The sequence below is a fragment of the Triplophysa dalaica genome, chromosome 6 (genome assembly GCF_015846415.1).
Source record: "Triplophysa dalaica isolate WHDGS20190420 chromosome 6, ASM1584641v1, whole genome shotgun sequence".
Classification (NCBI taxonomy): domain Eukaryota; kingdom Metazoa; phylum Chordata; class Actinopteri; order Cypriniformes; family Nemacheilidae; genus Triplophysa; species Triplophysa dalaica.
The window spans coordinates 22,255,698-22,280,559 of NC_079547.1; the positions used below are offsets into that span (position 1 = coordinate 22,255,698).

At 35.5% G+C, this 24,862-nt stretch overlaps 2 protein-coding genes and 1 long non-coding RNA gene across 4 annotated transcripts in view; 1 reads left to right on the forward strand and 2 right to left on the reverse strand.

Annotated features, from left to right (window-relative positions):
- angpt4 (angiopoietin 4) overlaps window positions 1-11,927 on the reverse strand; it is a 43,205-nt gene extending 31,278 nt beyond the window's left edge. The window contains exon 1 of the mRNA XM_056749914.1: window positions 11,796-11,927. The gene's annotated coding sequence lies outside the window, so the exon portion shown is untranslated. The remainder of the gene's footprint in view (window positions 1-11,795) is intronic.
- On the forward strand, window positions 113-21,748 carry LOC130424344 (uncharacterized). The gene is made up of 3 exons (XR_008906936.1): window positions 113-205; window positions 8,513-8,633; window positions 21,623-21,748. It is a non-coding gene; the product is annotated as an uncharacterized LOC130424344 (long non-coding RNA).
- Window positions 14,419-24,725, reverse strand: rspo4 (R-spondin 4). Of its 2 annotated transcripts, none has more exons than XM_056749919.1 (5): window positions 24,607-24,725; window positions 21,640-21,822; window positions 21,059-21,196; window positions 20,662-20,856; window positions 14,419-15,882 (listed from the first exon to the last, which is right to left on the reverse strand). In XM_056749919.1, exons 1-5 carry the CDS (start codon window positions 24,707-24,709, stop codon window positions 15,761-15,763), a joined length of 741 nt encoding a protein of 246 aa, XP_056605897.1. In that variant the 5' UTR covers window positions 24,710-24,725; the 3' UTR covers window positions 14,419-15,760. The 2 variants fall into 2 exon arrangements, with proteins under 2 accessions (XP_056605897.1, XP_056605896.1); XM_056749918.1 differs by having other exon boundaries at window positions 20,662-20,859.
- Window positions 24,726-24,862: the final 137 nt, after the last annotated feature.

Below are 24,862 nucleotides of genomic sequence, written 5' to 3' on the forward strand. Positions count from 1 at the left end.
CACTCCTCTGAGCTGTTTTAAAAACCAAGAAGCACAGCTGAACCTTAAGTAACCAAGCCGCACTCTCACAGATAGATAAGAGAGGAATGAAAGACTAAGAGGAGAAACAGAGACGGCCCGTCTCAATAAGTCCTCCAATCTGCAGGCTCTTAACACGAGAGAAAAGTAAACAGGGCAGGAGGACGTCTCTTCCTATCCCGTAGCGGTAAGTGAAAAGACCGGAGTGAGAGAGTTCTGCCTTCTTATCTGGGAGCGAGTCGTTTGGGGGTGTGGGGGGTGGAGGGGCCGAGGGAGGTCTATTAACACACGCTCTGTCTCTCATCTCTTCTGAAGCTTTCCTCACTCCTCTGGCCTCAGTTGTTTTCTCTATACTCCTTGCTGTTTTAAAGCAAGACACAAAAAATGCTTTTTAAAGTATTAGTGGTAAGATAACACATCTCGTGGTATTACTCTTCTTTGGGATAAGACCATTTAACAAACTTTTTTAACTTTCAAACCTCTAAAAACAACCTAGCAACCACTAAGGAATGACACAGCAACCATCCTGACCACTCTAGCAAGCGCATAGAACTCCCATGGCACGCCATATGCTTTTCACCTGTGCTTTGAAGGTTTTGCAAAACACATTAGCGTTTTAGTCAAGGCCCAGTACAGTAAATGGTTTTTCCAACAAAATTTTATTCATTTTACTATCACTTGAATTGAATGTTGATCGACTCATCAAAAGATATAAATAAATAATACACATTTTGTGTAATTCTGGCCCCAGGACAACACTTTTGACCTGTTAATATCAAAGTATTGCTGAAATAGCTTTGAAGATGAGTGATGTGCGTTTAACGTTCAAAGGTTAACAATTTTCCCGAAATGTTCGACAGTAAGTTTATCATCAATCCTTCTCGATAACATATGATGTAATTGTACATATTTGAAGATGGCATTCTGATCCAGTAATGGCGCAAATGCAATTTCTGAGTGGCAGTAAATCCTTACCTTCATTTTTCGCTGCAATTAAATGCTTTTCGAAGAATTATTTCACATTGATGCTAGTCTTCTTTTCATGAGACTTTCTAATGCACTATGCCTCTTACCCACTTGTTTATTTTTACATAATTCTTATTTTGGTTCAGTTTGTGGCGAGGCTGCGCTCTTGGGGATAGGGGTCAAACCAAGTGACTTTTTGCCCCTGCTGAAATCATTCTCATGGGAAACATGGAATTGAGAGAGAGGAGGGCCTATGCCAGAATGCTCCTCATGATGGCTGAAAGTTTAGGGCCGTTTTGTAAAGGTGAAACATTACACGTAGCTTTTCACCTTTCCTGTGGGAATACTATGGCTGGATTGATCTTCAGTTTGTTTTTACGCATAGCTCTCCTTCACTCAAGGGTAGATGTGTTTTATTGAGTCTCCGGCTCGGTTTTATGTGGGGTGCTTGGCAGGATTGACGTCACTCTTTTATGGCGAAGGTAAGGATTTTGGCACCATTTCCATAGTCGACAGAATAGCATTTATGTAATCGTGACTCTTTAATATTGAAGAGGTTTAATAATGTGATGTATCATAAATTTCCAAAAGTATTCTGCAGTTTCATGCTGTATTCTGTTAGAACTTTTTTAAATAACCATTTTTTGCATTTTTTATATCTTATATATATTTTTTATAATTTAGATTGTGAGAATATTGCAATCCATAAGCACTTCTCTATTGCTACCTCTGCTTTTAACATAAAATTGCAGGTTACATTATCTTATCTTTATGTCATATTAATTGTCCGGAAAGTTCAAAAATAAATTAATTTTTATGAACTAAATTATTATTTATACCTCATAAATTATTATTATAACCTTACCAATGTGAATCATAGTAACATATAGGGGGACCGGAGCACATTTTTCATGTAAATGTTTATTAATAAAATATTAATTTAATATTGAATTTTAAAATAATAATAAAAAGGTTATTGCGCTTTAGAAATCATGTTTTTGCTTTTGTCTGTGAACTGGGTTCACAAGTGGCACTGTTCTGGCTGTTGGCCTGATTCAATCATGACTGTTGGGCTTTATCTTGACAAGATTTAGTTCCTAATGACGAACAATTCTTTGTTTTAAACGACTAATTGAGTCCAAAAATGACCGGGGCGAGAATAACCGTCCCCTGTCAAAAATCATCTACCCTGAAAATTCACTCAAGGGCATCTTTCTGGACAGTTCCGCTTTAGTCATTTTATGGAGGCCCTGTCATCACTCAAACTGTGGGATTTAATTGGATTAATGGTGTAAATTGGTTGCGATTTATGGAGCAGTTATGTAAGAGTACAGTAAACCAAATCATAGTGACATTATAATAGGGAAATAAACCTACCATGTGTTTCACACCAAAATATATACATGAATGAGACAAGAACACCGTGTGTGAGTGCTCAAATTTGATTTGAAAGGTGTTGACCGAGGCATGTGATTGGTTGGTGTCTGCTGACCGAGGACCTCCTGTCCCGAAGCGTTACTTATTGTATGGAAGCTGTCATTATCAATGTATCTCTGACACTTCTCCACGTTCCTCTTAAAACCTATAGTTTAAAGTTTTTTTTAAAGAATCCTGTACTTAGACTAATAAAGTGATAGTTCACCCCCCCAAAAAAATGTTATTATTTATTCACCCTCTTTTCATTCAAATCCTGACTCTTTCTTCTGAAACACAAAAGAAGATATTTTGAGAAAAGTCTTAGTGGTTTTGTGTCCATTCAGTGGAAGTCAGTGGGGACCAATGTTGTTTGATTACCAACGTTCTTCAAAATATCTTCTTTTGCGTTTTTGTTGAAGAAAGTCATACAGGTTTGAAATGAAATGAGGTTGACTCAATGAGTTTGTGGGTGAACTATCCCTTTAAAAATGTATGACGTCATTGAATTAAATAACAAAATATGAACCCAGTGGCTTCTGCAAACAAATGATGCTGGAGCTGTTCTCAGATCTTACTTCACTTTTTTAAATGACTTTCAACAAACTGGTGTCAAGGTCATTTTTTATGTCAGCTTACATAAGCGAAAATAACACAGATGTAAGTCATTCATGTTCTAGTAACATGTGACAAGCAGACAAGTCTCCAAATATTGTTGTTGTGCTTATTTTGAACAATATTGTCATTAACCAAACTTTTTTGTGAAATGCTATAGATTTAATGTTTTTAGGTTTGAGATTTTATTGGATAATGCAACGACATACAGTTCTCAACCTTACGAAAATAAACCATAGTTTTACTACGAAAAAAATGGTTACTATAGTTCATTACTGAACTCAACCATGTGTTGTCCCTTTAATTTATTTAACACAAAATCAACAGAAAATGACTGATAATGTGTAAAAAAAACACAATGTGATAAAATTTCATAACCCCATTTTTTTTTTAATTTAACAACTCCTTTTTGAGAGTGATGTTAACCACAAATTGTACAATGTAGTTTTAGATTTACAAAGACATATATTCTCTTTATATTGTGAAAGCATGATGCATATATGAAGGCAAGAAAAGGTTCTTTTTTTTTATAAATAGCTTATTATTTAAAAATGTACTATAGAAATATGTTACTCCTGACATAATTGGTTATAAAGGTTGAAGTGTCCGAATCCTTTCTGTGGTCACTGTATTTGTTGCAGTCAGGTGATCATAACCGCCTGTGTTCAGGGTAATTGTCGGGTCGTTGTTTTTCATGTTGAGCTCTGACGTCTTCACTGTAGTATAACATTGCTGGTGCTCATAATGCCAGTTCTTATCAGGTCTGCAGGGACCGCTAGCTTCCAGCAAGCAATTGGCTGTATAATTTATCAGTAAAATGCTGATTTATCATGCCTTGCTGTTTCCAAGTTATGACATTGTTTGGAGTACAGATGATGATAAGCAGAATCTTAATGTTTGGAAAGGTTAATTTAACCTTTTTAGTTTCTGTTAAATGAAAGAAGTCTTTGTTGAAGTACAATGGAGACTTGTAAGCGTGTGTGACATTTGGGTCATCTGAGCGTATGTGTAGTTTGATCTGCTGATATTTGGTTCCAACACTTCTGAAATGTTTGAGTGACCCTTTGGGTTGGAATTGTTGTTATATTGTCACAATTGCAAACGCACGAAAACCGTGATGAATGACGAAATGGAGCTCTCGAAATTTAGAAAATATTTGCTTAAACCTCAGGCTAATATTACCTGCTTCTGCTTAAAACGAAATCTGTAAATATGGTTTCGCTTCCCCTCGAGAGATCAAACGAGTTTGAAGATTTATTCGGACAGCATATATGGATGAAAGATTATACTGAAACGTTGATTTAAAAACCACAATTATAAGTATTTGACAAACTATGCTTGCTTTATTCAGATTGGTCCTCTTTCCTTTTCAAAGATCAGGTCAAGATGTGCCTCTTTCAGTAATATTCTCCACCTGCACAAACACACACACAGCTCACACACACACTCGAAGCCTTAGAAAAATAAAAGCACTTGAGCCATGTGACATCTCTTTAGTTTGGGCTGTCTGAGCGTGATGATAAGAATGATTAATATACCCCCCATAGATTCAGCGGTGTTAATGGTCACCTATAGAAATGCATTAAAGACTTAATACTACTCTATTAGACACACAGACATTTATTGTGTTTATCTCCCAAAATCAGGTTCACTACTGGAATTATGATGTTCAATCAAGTGACATGTTTGGTTTCATGTTTTGAAGGAATAATTCAAATTTAGTGTTTTCTTCCAAGAAATACAAAAGCTGGAGGACTAACACCGTTATTTAATTGAGCTTCATATAAAGCCTCTTCATATGAAGACTGTAATAACGATCACAATTTTGGATTGGCTGTAATGTTTTATCGATCTGGAAGATGGAAAAACACCTTTGAAAGTGATTGAAAATGTACAAGTCCTCAGTATCTTTGTTGTTACAGCTGTGGTGTGGAAGCTAGTTTTCTCTAATTCAGTAGATTCTATTCTGACATGTTAATGGTCACTTTTGCTCGGCTGTAATATTTTAGTCATTTTTGCATATTCACACTTGGCAGGCAATGGTGACATTTGAAAATCATCGAGTTTTGCATCACTGATGTCAAACCTGGTTTGTGCATTCTGTGAAAATGTGCAAATATGTGCCAAAAAAAGTTTTTACAGCTGTAAACGCTAGGCGAAAGGTGAAATAAGCAATAAATTGGTAAAAAGAGGTTTAAACTTTACCTTTGTATTGTGCTCGCCAACAGAAACCCCCAAAATTGTTCACCCAGTACCCCCGATGCATATCTGAGTTCTCCGAAAGGACAATCACCTGCTATTTGGTCCTGTTATTTAGATATGGTGAAATCTTGACCAATTGGCCATGTGTGTTTGAAACCGAGTGTATGGTTAATTATATGGGATCGCTTTTTAATCATTATCCTCAGCTACAAGAAAGTCAAGGTCATTACGGCAACCAAAAATGTCGCATGAAACATGATTTCAATCACAATTTCATCTTAGTGTAATTACATATGTGATCTGCAGTGATCGCTGGGCAACACACCAGTGGAAAGCTCAGGGGAGACCAGAGCGCCGGTTCAGGTCGATATTAAACTTCATCAGGTGCTCAGTGCTGTTATTAAAAGGAGAGCACGACGTAACTGCTTTTAAAACCAGAGGCGAGATATGAATGATTGATGTTTGTCTAAAACAAGACTCATGTGTTGAGATTTCTTGTCTTTGGAAATGCACTTTGGCTGAAAGTTCCTGTGAGGTTATTCTTTATGCTGCTATGTCATTTGTGTTATGCAATACGCTGTGACCTCTTACTTTACAAAGATGAATATGCCTTTATAAAAACTATAAAACCTTATTATAGCCTGATTGTTTTTTTTGCTCACTTGTCATCGCATGCGTTTGCAATGCAAAGGTTGAAGGTTCGAATCCTATTGTGTTTCAATTATTATTTAAATATTTTTAAAATCCCAGTTAACTTGGTAGAACCCCGTGACCCGAGGTAGTTCGGATAAGCGGTAGAAAATGGAATGGAATGGAACTTGGTAGAAATTAAAAGCTACATTTCGCTTAAAAGCTCCCGTCTCTTTTTAAAGAGTACATTTTCAAAAACATATCTTTATTTTAAATCATGTTTTTAATGTGCATTCCAATTAATATAAAACTGCAATTGGGTTGTTTGACCAAGTAATAACTAAAAAAAAAAGACAAGGTTCAGAACATCATGAGGGTGAGAAACGAATGACAATTTTGATTTATGATTGAACCGTCCCTTTAAAACACATTAGCTGCTTCTAGTTCTGTTATACTTACATTTGTCTTCATTTTATGGACATTTTCATGCTTATTTTACTGTACTCTGTGGTTTTATGAACAATTTTATGGTCACCTTTACCCTAGTTGTTAAACTGGGTCTTTTTTTCATCTAACTAATTTATTGTGTTTATTAAACCATTATCGTAAAACATGCACATGGCTTAAATTACTCTTAATTTTAGCCTGGACTGCACAACTGCTGCTTTTACACATAGGGGCTGTCTCTACCGAGGCACTACCAAGTTGAGCATTTTTTACCTCAGGGCACCCCGTGGCTGACCGCAATAAAAAAATCGGCACCATTTATTTTACATTATAATGGAGTAAACTGTGTTTTCAAAAAAAGTCCTTAGCGCTTTTTTTAAACGCAAGTGCCTTTTTTTGCAGCCAGAGCATCTTTTGAGGTTGAAAAAAGTCAAGTACCTTTTTCACAGCTAACAAATGACAGAGAGCTGTCGTTTCCATAACAACATGCGAGGAACGTGATTGGTTGAGAAGGCTCAAAATTAAATGCCGGCCGAAACCCCTGTTGGAGCAGAGTTTTGTATAAAAGTAAGTTTGATTGCATTTCTAGCGAGAAATGAGTATTGTGGTTTTTAAATATGTGATTGGTTATTGCCAAGACGGCCACGTCCACTGTTTATAATTTAAATAGATTTCCGTTACGCTGCCTATGAAACCTGTCTCTCTAAGCTGCCTTCGTGCACAAATGCTATCTTTGAACATCGCCGGCTGCTATCTGTAACCACTACCCTGCCGTTGTCAACTTTTTCTTGTCGAAAAAGAAGTCAAGTGTGAACACGGCCTAACACAAGCCACTTTATTGTATATATTGAATCTTTATATAAACAACGTGGATAGTTCTCAGTTACCATGACAACCTCAAGCCTGTTTTCTTAAGAGCGTTTTTTGGATTATTCATTGTTTATCCTAGCTGCGGGCGTTTTTTATAAACCAGTAGTTACTTGATTGTGAATGGCAATTATCTTGTGATAAGGAACAATCAACGTGTTACAGATTCGATCAGTTTACATTGGGCTCTATAAACAGCTTGTAGTGTGCTGCCATTTTGATTTCTGGCTGTGTTGTTAAGGTCTGCGTAAATCTTATCTTATCTCTGTTTTTCTTACAAGATTGGAGTCAGTTTCTACGAAATCAGAAACACTCGTAAACACGTCCCGTACGAGCTTTGTTTCCTTTGGAGTGACCGTTTCTTGGAGTTGGCGATGGGGACTGGATTCCAAATCTCACAACTGAGCCTGCGAGAAATGTGTTTAAGGTTTAGGGAATGACCTTAAATATACTAAGAGAGAAAATATAAACAGTTGAAATGAAAAAGCAATCAATCTTAGCTTTGTGCCTCGGTTATCTCAAGTAGTGCAGTATCAGCAATTCAAAACCGATGTTTTAAACACAACACGTCCCTTAATATGTCTTGAAATAATTTTAGATGAAAGAGCTGCATTTCAATTATTTTCTGTGTTTGTATGTATGCGTATCTACATCCCCCCCTCTCTCTAATATAACCTAAAAACATGTTTGTGGTAAAAAAGACCTTGACTAAGATTATAAATTGTCATTTTATAAATAAAATTAAGGGGGAAATGTATTAATAAAAAGTAGGTTATAACCCCTTAAAGCTACTGATACTAATCTGACCAGCAGCTTACAACATGAACAAACAATACCGTGTCTTTATGAAACTTTAATTTTCTAAATCGAACACATGCCGTTTTCATTAGTGTAATAACGTTATCACCATCATTCAGAACATATGCAGTGAAATGAAAACAAAATATATCATTTGCATAGCGAAACACAAGCTCAGCAGTACAGAACAGCTGTTCAATAGCTTACATAAACTACTGTCTAACAGAGATCTTGTCTTCAGTCAGTAGTGGTTTTGATTACATTGTATTAATAAAACAGATGTCTAAATCTACCCATGTACAGATCTTCGTAACCATTTAAAAACATAGGATTGGATGAAAATTCAAACAAGATTACCAGCTCAAAAAAGTCAATGACATTTGACTTTGTGTATTATAGCTCAGTGTGGTGGTTTTTAAATGCTGTTTGAACAAATGAAATGAAATCAAGCATACAGACGTTGTAAAATATAACAGCATGTGCATCTTCTGTTCTAAAAGCAAAGACTTGACATGTGTTAATGCTTTTATATTTTGCCTTTTGTCATACTGCACAGGACAGATAGGAAGCAAACAGTATCTGATGGAAGTGACCTCATGAGAAGTGGGCGGAGCAAGTTTCTGAACAGGCATGATTGATATCTTATGCAAGCGAGGGACGCCACATCTTCAGAAATGGTAGGGATTTGAATTTGTTTATAGTAGAAATATTTACGAAATGCCATGTCTGTAAGATCATTTTATGACAGTGACAATCAGCCAAGTATTTAGCTAATTTTTGTGAGACTAAAACTGTGACTCAGTATAAAACTCTAAAAATATATAATAAAGATAAAATATAATCAAACAATATATATGTTTTGTAAAATTATTTGGAAGTTATTGATATCAAAGAAAATATTGGCCTAAAAATTATTGTTCTTACAAACTAAACAAAATTTTGCCTCAGAATGAAACTAAAATGAGTTTTAGGCACAAAAATTATAATAATAAACAAGAATTCAAATATTTTTTTATATCGTAATATAAATAAATCATAAAATGACAGAGGAATATGACAAAATTGCAAAAAAATGACTTAAATAAAAAAAACACTCAAACTAAATATGAATTAAAATAGTAAAACTACAATAAAACTAAAAACGACTATAATAACTATAACTCTGCTCTATATTAAGCGTTTAATATTACCATTTACAGTTTCAGATTCAGCACATGAGTCTTCTCACAGGGGTGTGCGTGTGAGGTTTAAAGGGGCTTGTTTAACTCCGGTCAGAGTTTCTAAGGGTCTGGGGTCTGTGTAGTTTTCAAACTTCCCTCATTAATCCTGGTTTGAGTAGGAAACTTCCTGCAGCTAAGAGCACTGCTCCCCAGAGAGATGTAATTTACAGACTACAGCACAGTTGCTTCAAGAACGCTGTCAAATGCATTCTCTCACACAAACAATGACACGGACACATACTCAAATGCCGTAACCCCATAAAGGACACCAAGCGATTGATGTCTGTTCAGGTCAAAGCTTGAGACCGTCCCAGAAGGGTTGCTTCGCACTTCGCATTTTGACAATGGGAGCACATTTTCCAGAATGTCGCCCTAAAAGAAATGCAAGCGCGAGCAGTGATGAGGAGTTGGTAAAGTGTTTGGTGTTGTTTTTGTGTCTGTATGTACGAATGTGAACTTTTGCTCAGTTTTCTACATGTAAGATGACGTGATCTAAATTAACATCGTACTTCAATCCCATTTCACAACATAAATCTCAGAGTTTATAAACATGCGTGGTCCTGAAAATGGGAAATCTTTTTTTGTTGGCATCGGGAGGGAGAACAACATTGGGATTGGATTTCCAGTTTAACATTTAACAAATATGGGATTTCATAAGAAAATAATTTAATTATTACCCACAAACCTAAATATCTTCATGTATGTTCTTACCTTACAATGGAAAAATAATTGTTAAACCAATAACGAAAGCTTTACTGTTATTTCAGCTTCATATAAATGTATCATTTGAACACATTATAACATAAAACAACTTATTAGCATATTGCTGCTGTCCTTCTGAAACAAAGCTTATCTCTTTCGTGATTTTTATAAATCATTATTATAAGCCAACCTTTATGTTTGTCACTGGGTTTGGTATTGTCTCTTTCAGTGTAAAAAAAGTCAATATTGGAATTTTATAGATATATAGTTAGAAGACCATTCCACCACATCACACTTTATCAAGTTATATTTTTTTAGTAAATTCACTACAAAGACTTTTAACTAATATGACATTGAGAAAAGAAGGGGATCATAGTTAATAAATGAAGGCACCTATTAATAGCCCTGTTTGTTGAAAGTTAACACATGGCGAGTGCATTTGATCAATTTTAATGAAGCACCTTTGTAAACGCAACTTGCAAATGAATGAAAGTACTTCAATTTCTTGGAAAGCAAAGGGTGCTCTCCAGTGATTAAAATCTTGAGCTTGAGCTAGCGAACAGAAGGTTTAATCTCGTGTAGATGCATTGTTTAAAGTTAACCCTGAAATCCACTGTACCCCTTTTTTGTTAAAGTGAGCTTTGTGGTAAATGAAGCTATTAATGATGTGGGTCAACCTTTAAAAATGACAAAAAAACAACTACCCAAATGTAAATTAAGGTGTTTTGAGATAAAGGACAGACTTCTGTTCATTACAGTATACAGTATGTTCAATTTACACCAAAAACTAAATGTTACAATTTTTATGAAACCTTCATCTAAAGAACATTTTCAAAACATTGCACATAGAGCACATTGCTAAATTTGCCCTGGGTTGTTTCCAGGACTTTCTCATGCCATTTTTGAGGTGTTGAAAGTCGATGTTATGAGATTTCATCCCCACATGTCTATTATATTTTTATATACAGTATATAAAGTACAGCAGTCAATGAGAGTTTTGTTTGATTGATTATTATAAAACATTGTTATTATTAATGTCAATAGTCAGTTGGGCGAATTGTTTGAGTAATCTTTTTCATCTGCATTTAATGGTCCAGTTTATGAAATCTATTTTAGCGCCATCTAGTGGTGAGGTTGTGAATTTTATAAACATTACACTTCATTATGTAAGGCAGGAGTCTTCAACTAAAATTGATTGAGATCCAGTAAATGAACCCAATTTAACAGCCCAGGTTCGGACAATTAAATACCCCAAAACACGAATTGATGGTTTTTGGCAGACCAAAGAAATAAACACGTCTTTTCATATATATACAACGGCGTAACAATGTCTAACAACAATATAATGAAAAATGTGAAAAAGGCCCTAATTTCTAAACATGCACTGATCATAGATTCATTTAAAGATTTACAACTTTAAAGAGCACATTCCCCTGCGATCCCATTTTTGAACCTTTAGTTTATGTGTTATGTTGCTGTTAGAGCATAAATAATACCTGCAAATAGATAAACCTCAAAGTTCAGTGCCAAGCGGGATATTGTCTTTAAAATAATTTGCTTTTCAAGGACTACAGAGAACGGCTGGATCGGACTACACCCCTCTACTTCCTGGGTACATGATGTCAGTATTCCGAGCTTTTTATAACTTCCGCCCAAAGGAAAACGCTAAAAGGTCTTCCTTAGAGAAGAGTAAGAGCCGCTGGAGAAGTCTTTGGTTATCAGAGATCGTAAACATTGACCTACGCTTTAAACTACTTTCACTTTCATCATAGTTCTACAGCTGGTAATAAGAATTCAGCCACACACATTGTAAGATAACCAATGCTCAAATAACAGCTTCCATGACTTTAAAATCAGTTGTGAAAGCTGTTCTGTGTAATACACTGATATTGTGTGTGTGAGTGTGTGCGCGCATACCTCTAAAACACTTCTATGGAACGTCCATTGTAGTCCTGCTTGCAAATGTCTCCTGGTCAATCTCCTTGTTTTATTATCCAGCTCGGGTCCAATATAAAAAGAAAAAAATTAACGCTTCTGTTATTAGTGCCATTCCCCTCGCCATAGCAGGAAAATAAATAGCAATTTATAACAAAGATTGACGTTTGCTCATGCACTAATAGATCTCTGTTAAACTTCAATGGATCCGCATGTTTTTAACTGACAAAGTGAAGTTGACGCCATTGTTACTGTTTATTACTAAAAGCCAAAGTTTATGAATACATCTGAGAGGGGCACCGACCAATCACAACAGCCTGAGAAGCGGAAGACAGTCACAAAAGACCTGGTCAGCTTTACCAATCAGAGCATTTCGGAAGGAGGGACTTTATATAGACCGGAAGAAATCAAGTTGTTTTGTTAGAAGTGGGACAGTGATGAACAAAAGACTTCAAATATGTGAAATATAAAGTGTTTTTTGAAATAAGAAACATGAACATCCATTGTTAAACACCCAAAAACAGAATCAAGGCATCTAAAACAGCCAAAGACTGGATCCTTTAAAAGAAAACTAAAGTGATGTTTTCTCCTGAACTGAGCTCAAAAAGTAGCAGCATCAAGTTGTAACTGATCATCCTCTGATATCATTTCAGCTCTTCTTTTGGTTGTTGCAGCTGAAAGGGGGGTTTGTTTAATGTTTTCGTTTAGTTCATGTCTTTATTTTCCTTCTAAAAGTGTTTCAGACACAGCCTCCATGAACTCTTTTACTATTTCCCCATAAGTAAAGGGCTTGTCATGTTTTCATAAGATCCACTGTATTCTTTGACACTGTGTCCTGTGAACATTCCTCTGAACATTCATACAATCGTTGTTGGGCTGTTAGTGAGTGAGGGAGAACTTGTGTAGATCACTCCTACTGGGCTAATATATTTTCCGTGTCCATAGCTCTGACTGCTGCGGGTAAGCTTCTTCAAAGTGTCTATGTCTAGTTTCATAATGCCCTTTAAGGTTTCTACTTTGACAACCGTAACAGAATCCGAGCAAATGAGACAAACCGGCCTCGTGCATGTCGATGCAAGAAGAATAACAGCTTATATCTCGACCCATTCTTCTAGGAAAACGTGGTTTTCAGCGTCAACTTTTCTTATTTTTTAAAAGGACACTGACAGTTACATCCATCTGCCCGCTGTGCAGCAAGTCTGTCTCGGCTCTCTTCACTCCACGACCTCTGAACGTAGCAAAAGTGTGCATATGTTAACTGTCTGTGGCACCGTAGGACCCAAACTGCTACTGAACGGACCTTGATGTGCCAGGTATAAATCTGATTACATTAGAAAATTTTGTTTTGACATTCATTTATTTATTATGACAAACGGCTTCGAGGTCGGGACGGACACAAAGTTGGTGACCCCTGATGCAAGGTCTTTATACACCTATGAAGACATAGTTATGTATGTTATATTGCATTTATGTCCGTAGATCCTATTAAAATCTACACGCTGGACCTTTAATAGAGTTAGGAGTTTATTATATCTTTTTTATTAATCTCTCACCGTTAGATTAAACTTTGTTTGTACTTAGTATCACTGACCAAATGTTCAACTAGGACCTATTATTAGTCTTCATAACTAGGCTTGAACAAAAGGGTTTTATACTTTAGGATGTAATTTAGACTTAAGTCCTTCAACAACCGCATAAGTCTTAAAATGATCATTCACATCCGCAGAATTGTCCATACGATAGAAGTTAATGGGGTCCAGTCCTGTTCAGTTACCACTTTCTTCCATATATCTTCTTTTGTGTTCTGCAGAAGAAAGAAAGTCATGGGGCTTTAAATGACAAAAAGTCGAGTTAACAGAATTTCATTTTTGAGTGAACTATCACTTTAAGAAAAAAGATTGTTTACATTCTTTAGAAGACATGTGTCAGGATGGATGTTGTTCACGCAGTGTAAAACTAGCAAAACAACATATAACGTGTAGCTTCACATTATATTTGGAATATTTTCTACTCCCACAGTGATGTTAAAGGTTTGTGAAGATGTTTCATTGGGGGCTTGTGACCCTACGCTATGCGGATGACCTCAGAACCCAGTGCCTTTCTGGAAGTAGCACATATGATGTGTCCAAGATCTACTGCGCATACAGTAAGGAGCATGCTGCCATCTGGTGGTTAAATGAAACAATGCAATTCTTAAAGGTTTGTTTTGTAAACCCATATCCTCTTAAATAATTGTTTATAGTCTTGTATAATCATTGGTTAAGTCTCTATAAAGAAAATGTAGGTTATAATTAACTTTTAGTCATACTTTTAAGAGAACTACATTAGTCATACTTTTATAAGAGTTGCATTATATAACAGATCATGTGATGGCAAACATCCTCCTTATATCAGCTCTCTGGGTTTATCATGAGTTTGGGCTCAAAAATACAAATGGAAAATGCCAAATCGCTTTTAATACAATACGTGCACACCTTATGTCTTTAAAGCAACCACATATTTTAATGAGAACTTTTACAGTATGTATCTTAAAATAATATCTCATGCTCAATCTATTATCAGCTTTGATCAAGCTCAACTATTCAAAGAAACATTGTTTTCTGTATTATATGGGTATCTATGCGCATCAGTTCTGTAACTTCAAACCAATGGTCAAAAAATGCAAGACTCAAACCGTCTTTTCCTTTCTTTTGTTGTTTTTTCTTTTTTACTATACATTTTACACAAAACATTTGCAAACAGGGTTATAAACATTGCAAATCTTATCTAAAATGATTAGAAAATAAAAAACCTTATGTAGCTCTTAAGTTGGACAAACAACTTATTTCTAAGCGCCTTCTTTTTAATAAAGAAAATAAAGACATTTTCTAAGGTCATATTTCTGTGAAAAGAACCAAACTTTTTTGTTCTTCAAAGTAATGTTTAAGGGTCTCCGTAAGTTTTATCCAGCGTTTTTAACCGCCACAGACGAGACGCATCAGAAGAGGAAACATATACCAGCTGGTATCCTCAAAACAAGCTTTTATTCTCAAATCACCTGACATCTTCATTTAATAACACAGAACACCCCTTTCTCAACTGTACCGTTTTCATAACCCTCCATATTAAACAAAAGCAAATATTTCTTTTTGGGTTTAATTGATTAAGAAAACATTTCTGTGTAACTGTGCGTTTTCCAGTAAAAACAATTTGGCACCCTGAGAGAGTGCTGTGGAAATCAACGCGAATAAATCACATCCAAATCAATAGTTTCCCATCCATCTAAAACATCTAGAACATTTCAATGTTCACATAGGGACCGTAATCAGTTTCGAATAAAACTTATGAGAAGTGTCTGAGTTTAATGTTGCATTTGAGGATCTAGGAAAATAATGAAATTATACTCTTGAAATTTGCTTAAGGATCCAAGAAGTATCCAGTTGGGTCACGCAGCCAATCACATTGCTCGAATAGCTTTAAATGTGACAGACCATGTAATCTTTTTGACAACTTTACATTGTTTAATTGTCTTTTTACCCAAATGTTATGACCGAAGCAGTGCAGACACAGAGAGCGTATGTGGTCGGAAAACACAACAGTAAGGCAAAAGAAGCCCGAGGCATGTTAGCTGCAATACAACCTAAAACACATAGTGATAGATCGAAGCTGTTTGTCTGTTATTCATAAACTAGAAAAGTACATTGTGGAGGCCCAACGTTGACTTTGTCTTTGTTAAAACGCACTGTACCGGATTTAATCCATGCCAAGTGTTGGGTCAAACCCTCCCTAACTTGTCAAAATACACATTATGATGTGTCATTTAATTGCGTCAAAAGAAATATTTCTCTAGTCATGTAATGTTACATGTCAGCTTGATTAAAGTGAACTCAAGATGATGAAAGGATACAATATATATCAATAAAAAAATATAAACATTGCATATAAAAAACATATAAATTAATAAAACATTACAATATGACTTCGTCCCCGGAACTTGACGGCAATATAGGATCCGTGACTGTTCGGTTCCCAAACACCTTTGACTTCTTCTCTGACTTCTTTCGGTCTCCTCTTCCGTGCTTTCTTCTGTCTGTCAACATAGAATCGATTCCATATAAGGTCATGATTCAGTTTCAAACCGGATTGAACATATGAGCAGTGGCACCATATGCGCTTTTTAAGACATCTCTGTGGTATCAATTTAGTTGATCGCTTCAACATGTTTAAACTTCATAAAGCCTGAGGAACATTTTTAGCACAGAAAAATATTTGATGTTAAACTTTATGCATTTGTGCAAGGGGATTTTTATTTATTTAGATTCTCGAGTTTAGATTCAACACTTTAAAGGTTCTGTGGTGATGCAGTATCTCACACATCTCATTAAAGTACATACACAAATATTAGAGAATAACTTGACAAAAACCATTGAAATTGGTTTTGAATGTTAAATTGTTAAATACAAATTGAAAAAAAAATATTGAATACCGCTCCAGTTTCAACAATTCTACATGTATTGTGGAAATTCCTGTCTAATTTTATTATGACCAAAAAACGTATTTTTTTACTTTTCCTAAATACATGTACAAATATTACTGTTTCATTTCTTAAAAGTGAATAAAAACTAGTTTTCTATGCACTACTTGAGGTCTGAAAAAATACAGAGCAACTTTTCTGTTATTTTGACCTGTTTATCCAGTTTTTATATTCTGCAAAAATAAACTTTTTTTTTATTTGAAAGTTGGGAAAAACATTGTTAGTTGTTCACAAAAATAAACAAAAAGTTGTTTACCAAAACACATGCCTATAAATAAATTCAGATTTTATTATTAAATGGTCTCTTAATTCCACAGCTGTATATACCCTTAAGATAGCCTTAATATATTCACTTAAAACAACAACCATGATTATGAAATTCCCAAAATGTACACAACGCTAAGAAAAAACATAACATACTGTAAATAAGTTGTGAAGAATACTGAATGTGACTAACTCAATTAAAAAATATATATATTTTAATTCCACTGTGACAAAAAAACGACATATCTCGTATTAAAACGACATATTAAAAACAGAAGCCAGTATTTCTAAACAAGCCTTTGAATATATTGTATTGTATAATATATTTTTTGAAAACCCCAGAAAGTGTGGCCATGTTTTTGCTTGAATGGATCACTGAATTCTTGTTCATGGATGTTGACATTAGTCATGAGCTCTAGCTGTTGTTCAAATCAAGGAGGATATTGTTGACTTCCAGCGCTCAAAAGTAATTGTACGTCCTGGAAGAGAAGTCAGGATGTGTATGTATCTCTGCGTAAGCATGTGGTGCTCAATGTTTCGCTGTCACGCATCGCGAGGCTCTGAACCTGGGAATGGCGCTTGAAATGTTCATGTCTGGTTTGACTTTAAGTTTGAAAATTAACAGCAGAGGAGCTTCAGGGTGGTATGTACTGTCCGGCTCAAAAACAGAGCTGAAAAAATATTCTGGAGTAAAAGCGGGACAAATAATTTGCAGAGGACGCTTGCCATTATTTATTCGCCATTTGTTGTTAGCTGAAACCAATCATAATCCATGTTTGTCGTTTTAAGGGGATATAATAATGATATCGTAAAACTGGGGTAAACAGTTATTATAGCCTAAAGAACGAGGTCTGTGGTTTTAAAAAATGTAGAAAACACTGTCTGGCCGGAGCTTTCCGTCATTTTTCAGCTTTTGTCAATTACAACAATCTCTGCCTTCATCTTCACAAATCTTCAGCCGTTTTATTCTTCTCTTCGTTTCTCTCTGCCCTCAGTTTTACCTTCCGTGATAAAACCTTTCCAATTCTTTTTCTCCGATCGTGTTGACGCTCAGCACTAAAAGTCAATAATTACTGCCACAAATCTTCTGGTTTAAGCCCTCAGCGGTCACTACCTCACTCTTTATGGCCCCGAAGAACATAAATCAGCATGTTAAGATCATAGGTATGCCGTATATGATTCCGGCAGGTGAGTTTGGGTCACCAAGGTTGTTTTGGAGAACTTGAGTCGGAGATGCGGGCCTGACTTTCATTAGCTCTTGGGGGTTAAAAGAGAAGCAAGGAAATGATTTGCTATTAATCTGGAGGACATTCTGGGACAAAATTAATCCATGGGGTTCTCATTGGTCACACCTTAAGGAAGTCTTTGAGGTGTCAACTACAGAGACAAACCACAAAGGTACTTAAGGATGGAGAGTGCACTCTGGATTATTGTGACATTTGACCGTCCGTCTGTCTGTCTGCCCTCTAAAATATTGTCTTTATTTTAAAAGGGCTGAATACATTGCGTGTTACAGTCTTAACCACACAAATTAGGTTTTGTTTTGTTTTTGCCAAATTCTGCCACATGGCTTTCTCCTGCATCTGATGTTTCAATTACTATCATTTCATAATGCAAATTCAGAATTTTATTTGACTTATTTAATAGGTATGTGGGGATTTCTCTCGGAGTACATCAGCTTCTTAAAAAGGACATTCCTAAAAGAGCAGTTAGGGTGATATCAAGCAAATTGGGCCACATTTTGGTTAATCGCTTGGGACACTAACAAAAACTCATGACATTTAACTACGTTCTTATGATATATTTTTTTTTTAATTGATGTAATAAAATGAAACTGTTCAGGCCCTACAGGTTTTTAAACAGTAGCTGCCTCACATTTTTTTAGATAGCAGTGCACAGGTAACATGGGCCATTCAAAGTGACATTCCAAAAAAATATTTAATTGTATTTAATTTTATAATGTAACAGTGTATTATTGCATTTAAATTACATAAGAACATAAATTTCATGAAAAAAACATACATTTCAAGAATTTTTTTAGCAATAACAATATAAAGTAGTGTAATGGCAACACTTTGAAAGTTAAGCGCCAATGACATTAAAGAATTTCAAAGTGAAGAGAAAAGACACTCAAAGCTTTCAATTAATTTAATCAGTAAAACAAATATCATGAAAACAAATGAAACAATAAGAAGTAGTTTTATGGCAACAGATTTACACCGATTGTATTTGTGCCGCTTCCCTGGCAGACATCCTTTCTTTCTCATTTATGTTCCTTTCTGATCTTTAACAAATAGTTTTACAATAGGATACTTTACTCCAATACCTATCACTTCTATATCAAAATGTCTCTTTCCCCCTTTCTATTTTAAGTGAGTAATGCAACCATACAATATATATCAATAATATATCTAATATTTGATAAGAGTAACCACCAGAATTTTTGCTTTAAACTCTACGCAGAAGGTGGCCCATTTTAACTGAAATTAATAGCTCATTTTGTCTTGACACATTTAGGTAAATTGGGTCTGGATAATTTAACAAAACAGCATCACAGAGGCAATCAAGACTATTGTATTGTTGATTTAGCAACCTTATTATTGAGAAGTGAGGTTGGATATGTCAGGCCACTCACTTTACTCACTTTTTCTGGCACTGTCTGAAATTGATGCATTGCCCCGCCCCCCTTACCAACCTCGGACCAATCAAATCATTTGCTAAATGTCATGTACTGTAATGGCATCAATTTGAAATTCTTTGCAGTCATTGGCGGTTAACTTTTAAAGAGATAAGACACACAAACCTTAAATGGACCATTTTACCTGATGCCGCAATTTGCTATCCCAAAATGACAGGATGCACAGCAATTTCAGGGACACAGAGTAAATGTATAGAGGCACTTGTCGAGGACAAACGAACATTTAAATAAGTATTTTAATTTATTTATTCAACCAGTTTTTACATGTGATGTGTATTTTTACTTTGGTGAAGTAATCTAAACAGCATGAGAAATCACAAATATAAGACAATGGTATAAAATGCGAAAAATACATTTGTGACTCAGGCTAAATTTAAGATGACAAGCTTTTGATTTTTCAATCATTAATTTCACTATGATTTAAAATTTGAACATGGCCTAACTCAGGGAATATTAAAGATATCAAAGTCATATTCACTGTAATATAATAATATGCAGGATGATTTTATGATAAAACAGTTAATCACAAATAAGGACATTAGGTGGGTTTCCACAGACCGGATCACATTTCACGTGACCAGCGCTTGTACTTATAGCCTATATGTGTAAATATTAGACCATTTTTAAAACATCCTCAAAATTATATTATTTTGCTTTACGTAAATGATGACGTCGGATAAGAAACCCATTATCAACCTAAAATCGGAGGGACGCGATGGTCCTTTTATTTCCACTAATGGAAATGAGTTGACAGCTATGTTTTAAGATGCCATCCAGAGTTTTGCTTTACACACGGGTGTAATTTAGAGTAGCTTAAAGCGACAGAAGGAAAGCTTACATGTCCAGACATCAGATCCCCATGTAATAAAAATTACGGCAAACAACTGATTTCCAGTGTAGCATCAAATAAAAACGAAAAGCAATTTGCTGGATGTACAACGTAGTTGATGACAAGCACGCCAAAATGTTTGGATCTCGTGTTTCGCCTAACGTGTAAATCTCTGAGCAGCGAACCACTGCTGGAGAATGAAATGGAGATGTTTGATGTGGTCATGACAGCCAGTTTAAAGAGAACGTTCATTAAACCGGCGCTCAGATCAACTCAAAAACTTTGTTGTATAATGTCACATTGTGTTTATTGATGTCACAAGCTATTAAATAAACTGTCACGATTATAAGACAATATAATTTTTATGATACGTCTATGTTTGTCAGACAGATTGTGGCATCTTTAGAAATACCATGTTTGGTTTTGAACCAGTACAATAGTTTGGATGTGGTTTGGGACATGGTATGATCGTACAACCGTTTTTGGGGTCTTTGAGTTGAATGTGGTTGTAGATGACTTTCTCTAAGATCTAAGGTTTGCTCACCTTTCGGACACCTCTTCTTCATTCGGCACTTTCTGCTTTCAGACTGAGCGGGACACAGCGTTTCTCTCTCTTCAGGCATTTGCCTGGACAGCCCACGGGTCCTACTCTGTTGCCCCCATCGGACTCCACAGCTCGTACCGTTGTGTTGGCAAAGGCTCCATTCACCCCAGGAGCCAATGAGATTGAACATGCATCCTTCTGGTGCAGGGAGAGATAGAAAAACAAACAATAAACTTTACTTGTTCTATAAGGAGGAGAAATAACAAAAGTGATTTTTACATCTCAGCCAGTTTGCTTAAAAATGTTAATCATTTTTTCCCAAATGAAACTTGACTGATTCTTTCTTCAAAGTAATCGCTGTTTATTTTTTAAGACTAGGAATGTATAAAACACGTACCAATGCAGTCTGTGGAGTTGGCAAATGTGCCATCCGGGCAGCTTTTGAAGCATTTCCCCTTGAAGAGCAGATATTCTTTTTTGCATTTAGTGCAAAAGTCTTTGTTGAAGCATCTCTCACACTCTGGAGCTTTGCATTCTGGGGAAATATTTATTGTTTTGTTTTTATTATCATTTATCTTCTCGAAAAGTGAATCTTGAATGTGGAAATGCTGTGGGTACAGTAACTAAAATGACAAAGTAAAGTTGTGCTTGTCATTATACCAAAATTAATCTGTACACCCTGTATTGTACAGTTGAAATACAGCGCATATAGTAATTTATTTCTATAACGTCAATATTAATATTGTGTTGATACTACACATAAGATAATATCGCAAATAATTCAGCATCCATTAAAATTTTTCCCTTAAGAGCGGTAACTAACTCTCTCTCTCTCTCTCTCTCTCTGTGCATCTTTCATATTTTGAGTGTGATTTGCATTTTGTTACTGTATCTCAAACGAGTGAAATCCTATAACCGATCAGCATCCACTTTCCATTTTATCCTGTATGTTCTCGAGCAGGTCTAGGATGAACTCACTCATGCAGCGATTGACATCTTTCCCTCGAAGACCGAAGTGTCCAGTGGGACAGGAGTGGACGCAGAAGCCGTGGTGACTCATGCCGTCTCTGTTGAGATACAGGAAGAGACGCTCAGAGCAGCGCAGACAGCCATTCTCCTTCGAACACTCCACACAGCTCCTGCAATCCTGTCGCCAGCTCTCTGAAAAGATTTCAAATAATAAGCAGAAAACTATAAACCTACTGTATTATGTCTGGTTTATTGACAAGAGTTTAGTAATAGTTTGTCAGTAGTTAAGGGTATATATAAATATATATATATATATATATATATAGCCACCAAAAATGGCCTAGCAACAATGAGACCACCCTAGCAACCAGATTGCAACATGCTAAAAATCAACCCCAAAATGGTTGCAGTTGCGTAGCAACACCCTGGCCACCATGCATTATTATCGGCAAGCGTTCCATGGATGAGCACCAATGATATCTTCTCCTTTTTTGTTACCTTAAAAACATAACAGGGTAAGTGAATGACTGGTAATGACATATCATGTTATGATATATCACGAGACAAAATAATTACTATATATTTTGTTGTCGGTTTTATGTATGCTTAATCCTATTGGTTAAGATGCCTGCACATGACCTGCATTAACCAAATGTTTTATTTTTTCATTTAAGTGTACTGTATATACTGTATCACGGTATATAATATAACGGTATAGTTTTTCAACAATTCGTTAAAACTACTATATTAAAACTAACCCTGAAAAGCTGAAAACGAAAAAGTCTAGAATTTCCTTCAACACCATGTTTCTGCACGGGTTTGTCCTTGTGGTAGTTGTACCAAAAGTTTCTTTGGATAGAAGCTTCTGCTGCATGATTATTTACTCTCTCCCGGCTTCTCTCTCGTTCTGAAAAATGTGTTCCTAATGTACAGAATTCATGCCTGTTTGAATCCGACTGATGCCAAAGCCAAAAACTGGAGCGAGAAGACCCACTTCTGCCTGCGTCCTGTCAGTGAAGAAGGTTTGCAGGGGGGAGATATTAACAGATGGTTTTGATCTTCATGTCCTTCTTTAGCGACATAAAGACGCAGTTGTGTGTTAAAGAACCTCCATAAGCTCAGCTGAGAATCAGAAGAAGTTCTCATCGCTGTGGTGTTCTTTGATTTGGACATGCGTGTCAATCATGAAATTCAGAAAATATGGAGAATTAAGACATACAGATATATAAGAAATGAAGACCAGGCAGTTACAGTATGAGTACGGATGAGGACAGTAGAGCTCTGAATGAATTTGATTTAGAAAAATATAGAAGTGAAGAAGGTCCTCAGGTTCGTGTATGGATGAAATTCTTTCTGTAGACAATCTGTTCTTCGGCTATTCATTTTTTAATTTGTTAGTTTTACGAGAACAAGTTAACAAAAACAGTTTACTCGGCATTGCATGACTGACCAGACTAACATCAGGCCTTTCAAAGAGCAATAAATGTTAAGTGGTTTTAAAGCAAGCTTTTCAATGATAAACCATTTCTTTATACTAGAAAACTTTTCTTTAAATTTGCCTTCATCCAGTAATAACTTATCAGGTCTTCTCTGGTTTGACATGTAATTTATCAACTGAGTTAACTAAGAAAAAAAAGTGAATAAAGAACCCCCATCTTTGGCGTTGCTAGACTTCTGCATGCTCTGTCTTTTGAGGTAAATACATAAACACATTAGTACTCGGAACCTATAGTGTCCTGTAATGACTGAGAGGTAAGTCTGTTTGAATAGAATCCAAAATAAGTATCTCTTATGAAAAATCATTGGCAAATAAACGGACCGATCTTGCCATAATCTTCCAAGATTTACCAACCGCCTATTTTTCAGTCAGGTTTTCTATAAAAACATGTCCATAAATATTGCACCACCTGCGTAAACATCTGCTGTACACCACTAAGCAAAAGCATGGAATTTAGGAAATGTAGCACCAGTCTGTGTTCTGTTATGCTAAAGTGTATAAATTGCAATATCTGACTCATTTCTTTTCAAGTATTTAGGAAGACATGTTATTTTCCATTCACAATAAACCTTTTTGCTAGAAAGTTCACTTTTTGAAAGTTATGAATCTAAGTGAGATTTAAGAAGTGCATTATTTAATCATTTATCATAGCAATTTAAAATTTTGATTTAGGTTGCATAAAAATGCTTTTTCCTTTTTTATGCGGTGCAACTTTCTGGACTATTTCTGTGCTTGAATATATGGTAAAATAACAACTGGCAGAAATTCACTAGAGAAATCTGGTGATGATGTATTGTTACATGATGCCATTTAGGTGATTGAAAATGTTATAATACATAATTCCACCAACTGGTAAAAATGTTAATAAAGTGAAAGTATAGATTTTCTTAGCTCAAAGAGCTTTTAAAATCTTGTGACTTTTAAAAGTTGCAATTGTATTTTTAAAGTGGTTTCTAAAAATGAACGACGGATTCAGTGATTAACATTAAAATCTAACAAAGTTATTTGTAAAGGAATTTCAAATGCTACAATTTCAAATGTCAAATTTGCGTAAGTAAATACGTCACGTGGTGCTTAACAACAGCAACATTATGAATGATAAATAAATAATCACATTTATTTAAGTTGCAATAAAACTCTTTCCCCAAATAAATATTTTATTTGTACAGTAGACTGCAAAGGTCGCTAAGCAACGAACGCGTATTAATGTAGAGTTCAATTGATGAGCGATTTCAGGTGTGAAGCGGCTCATAACGGCTCATCCAATCACATTTGAGAATCGGTATTATTTGTTTAATAAATACAATAAACATTTATATACGTTTGCATTCAGCGATCTTTTGTTTTGCTTTAGTGCAGGACATTTACTTTAGCAACATGATCGAATCAATTTTTTATCCCGACAAGTAACCTCTTAACAAGATCAAGGTCATCAAAAAGCAGACTTTAAGATTGTAAATGAATTAAACATTTCTTACCGCTTCGTTTTCTCGCAGCAAACGTCAAAATGAGCATCTGAAAAAACAGAGAGAGAGCCAAAAGTTGCCAATGCATCTGGACAAGCAACAGGTTCCGTAACATCTGCCTCTCTCACAGAGTGCCTCTGAAAAAGAGCAAGTGCCCTCCCTCTCCGCCTCATCCTTAACGACCTGATGCTCATCCTACCCACGTCACCTGATCTCTATAAACTACAAATAGAAAATGAATAAACTATAAATCTCTCCAACATATTGT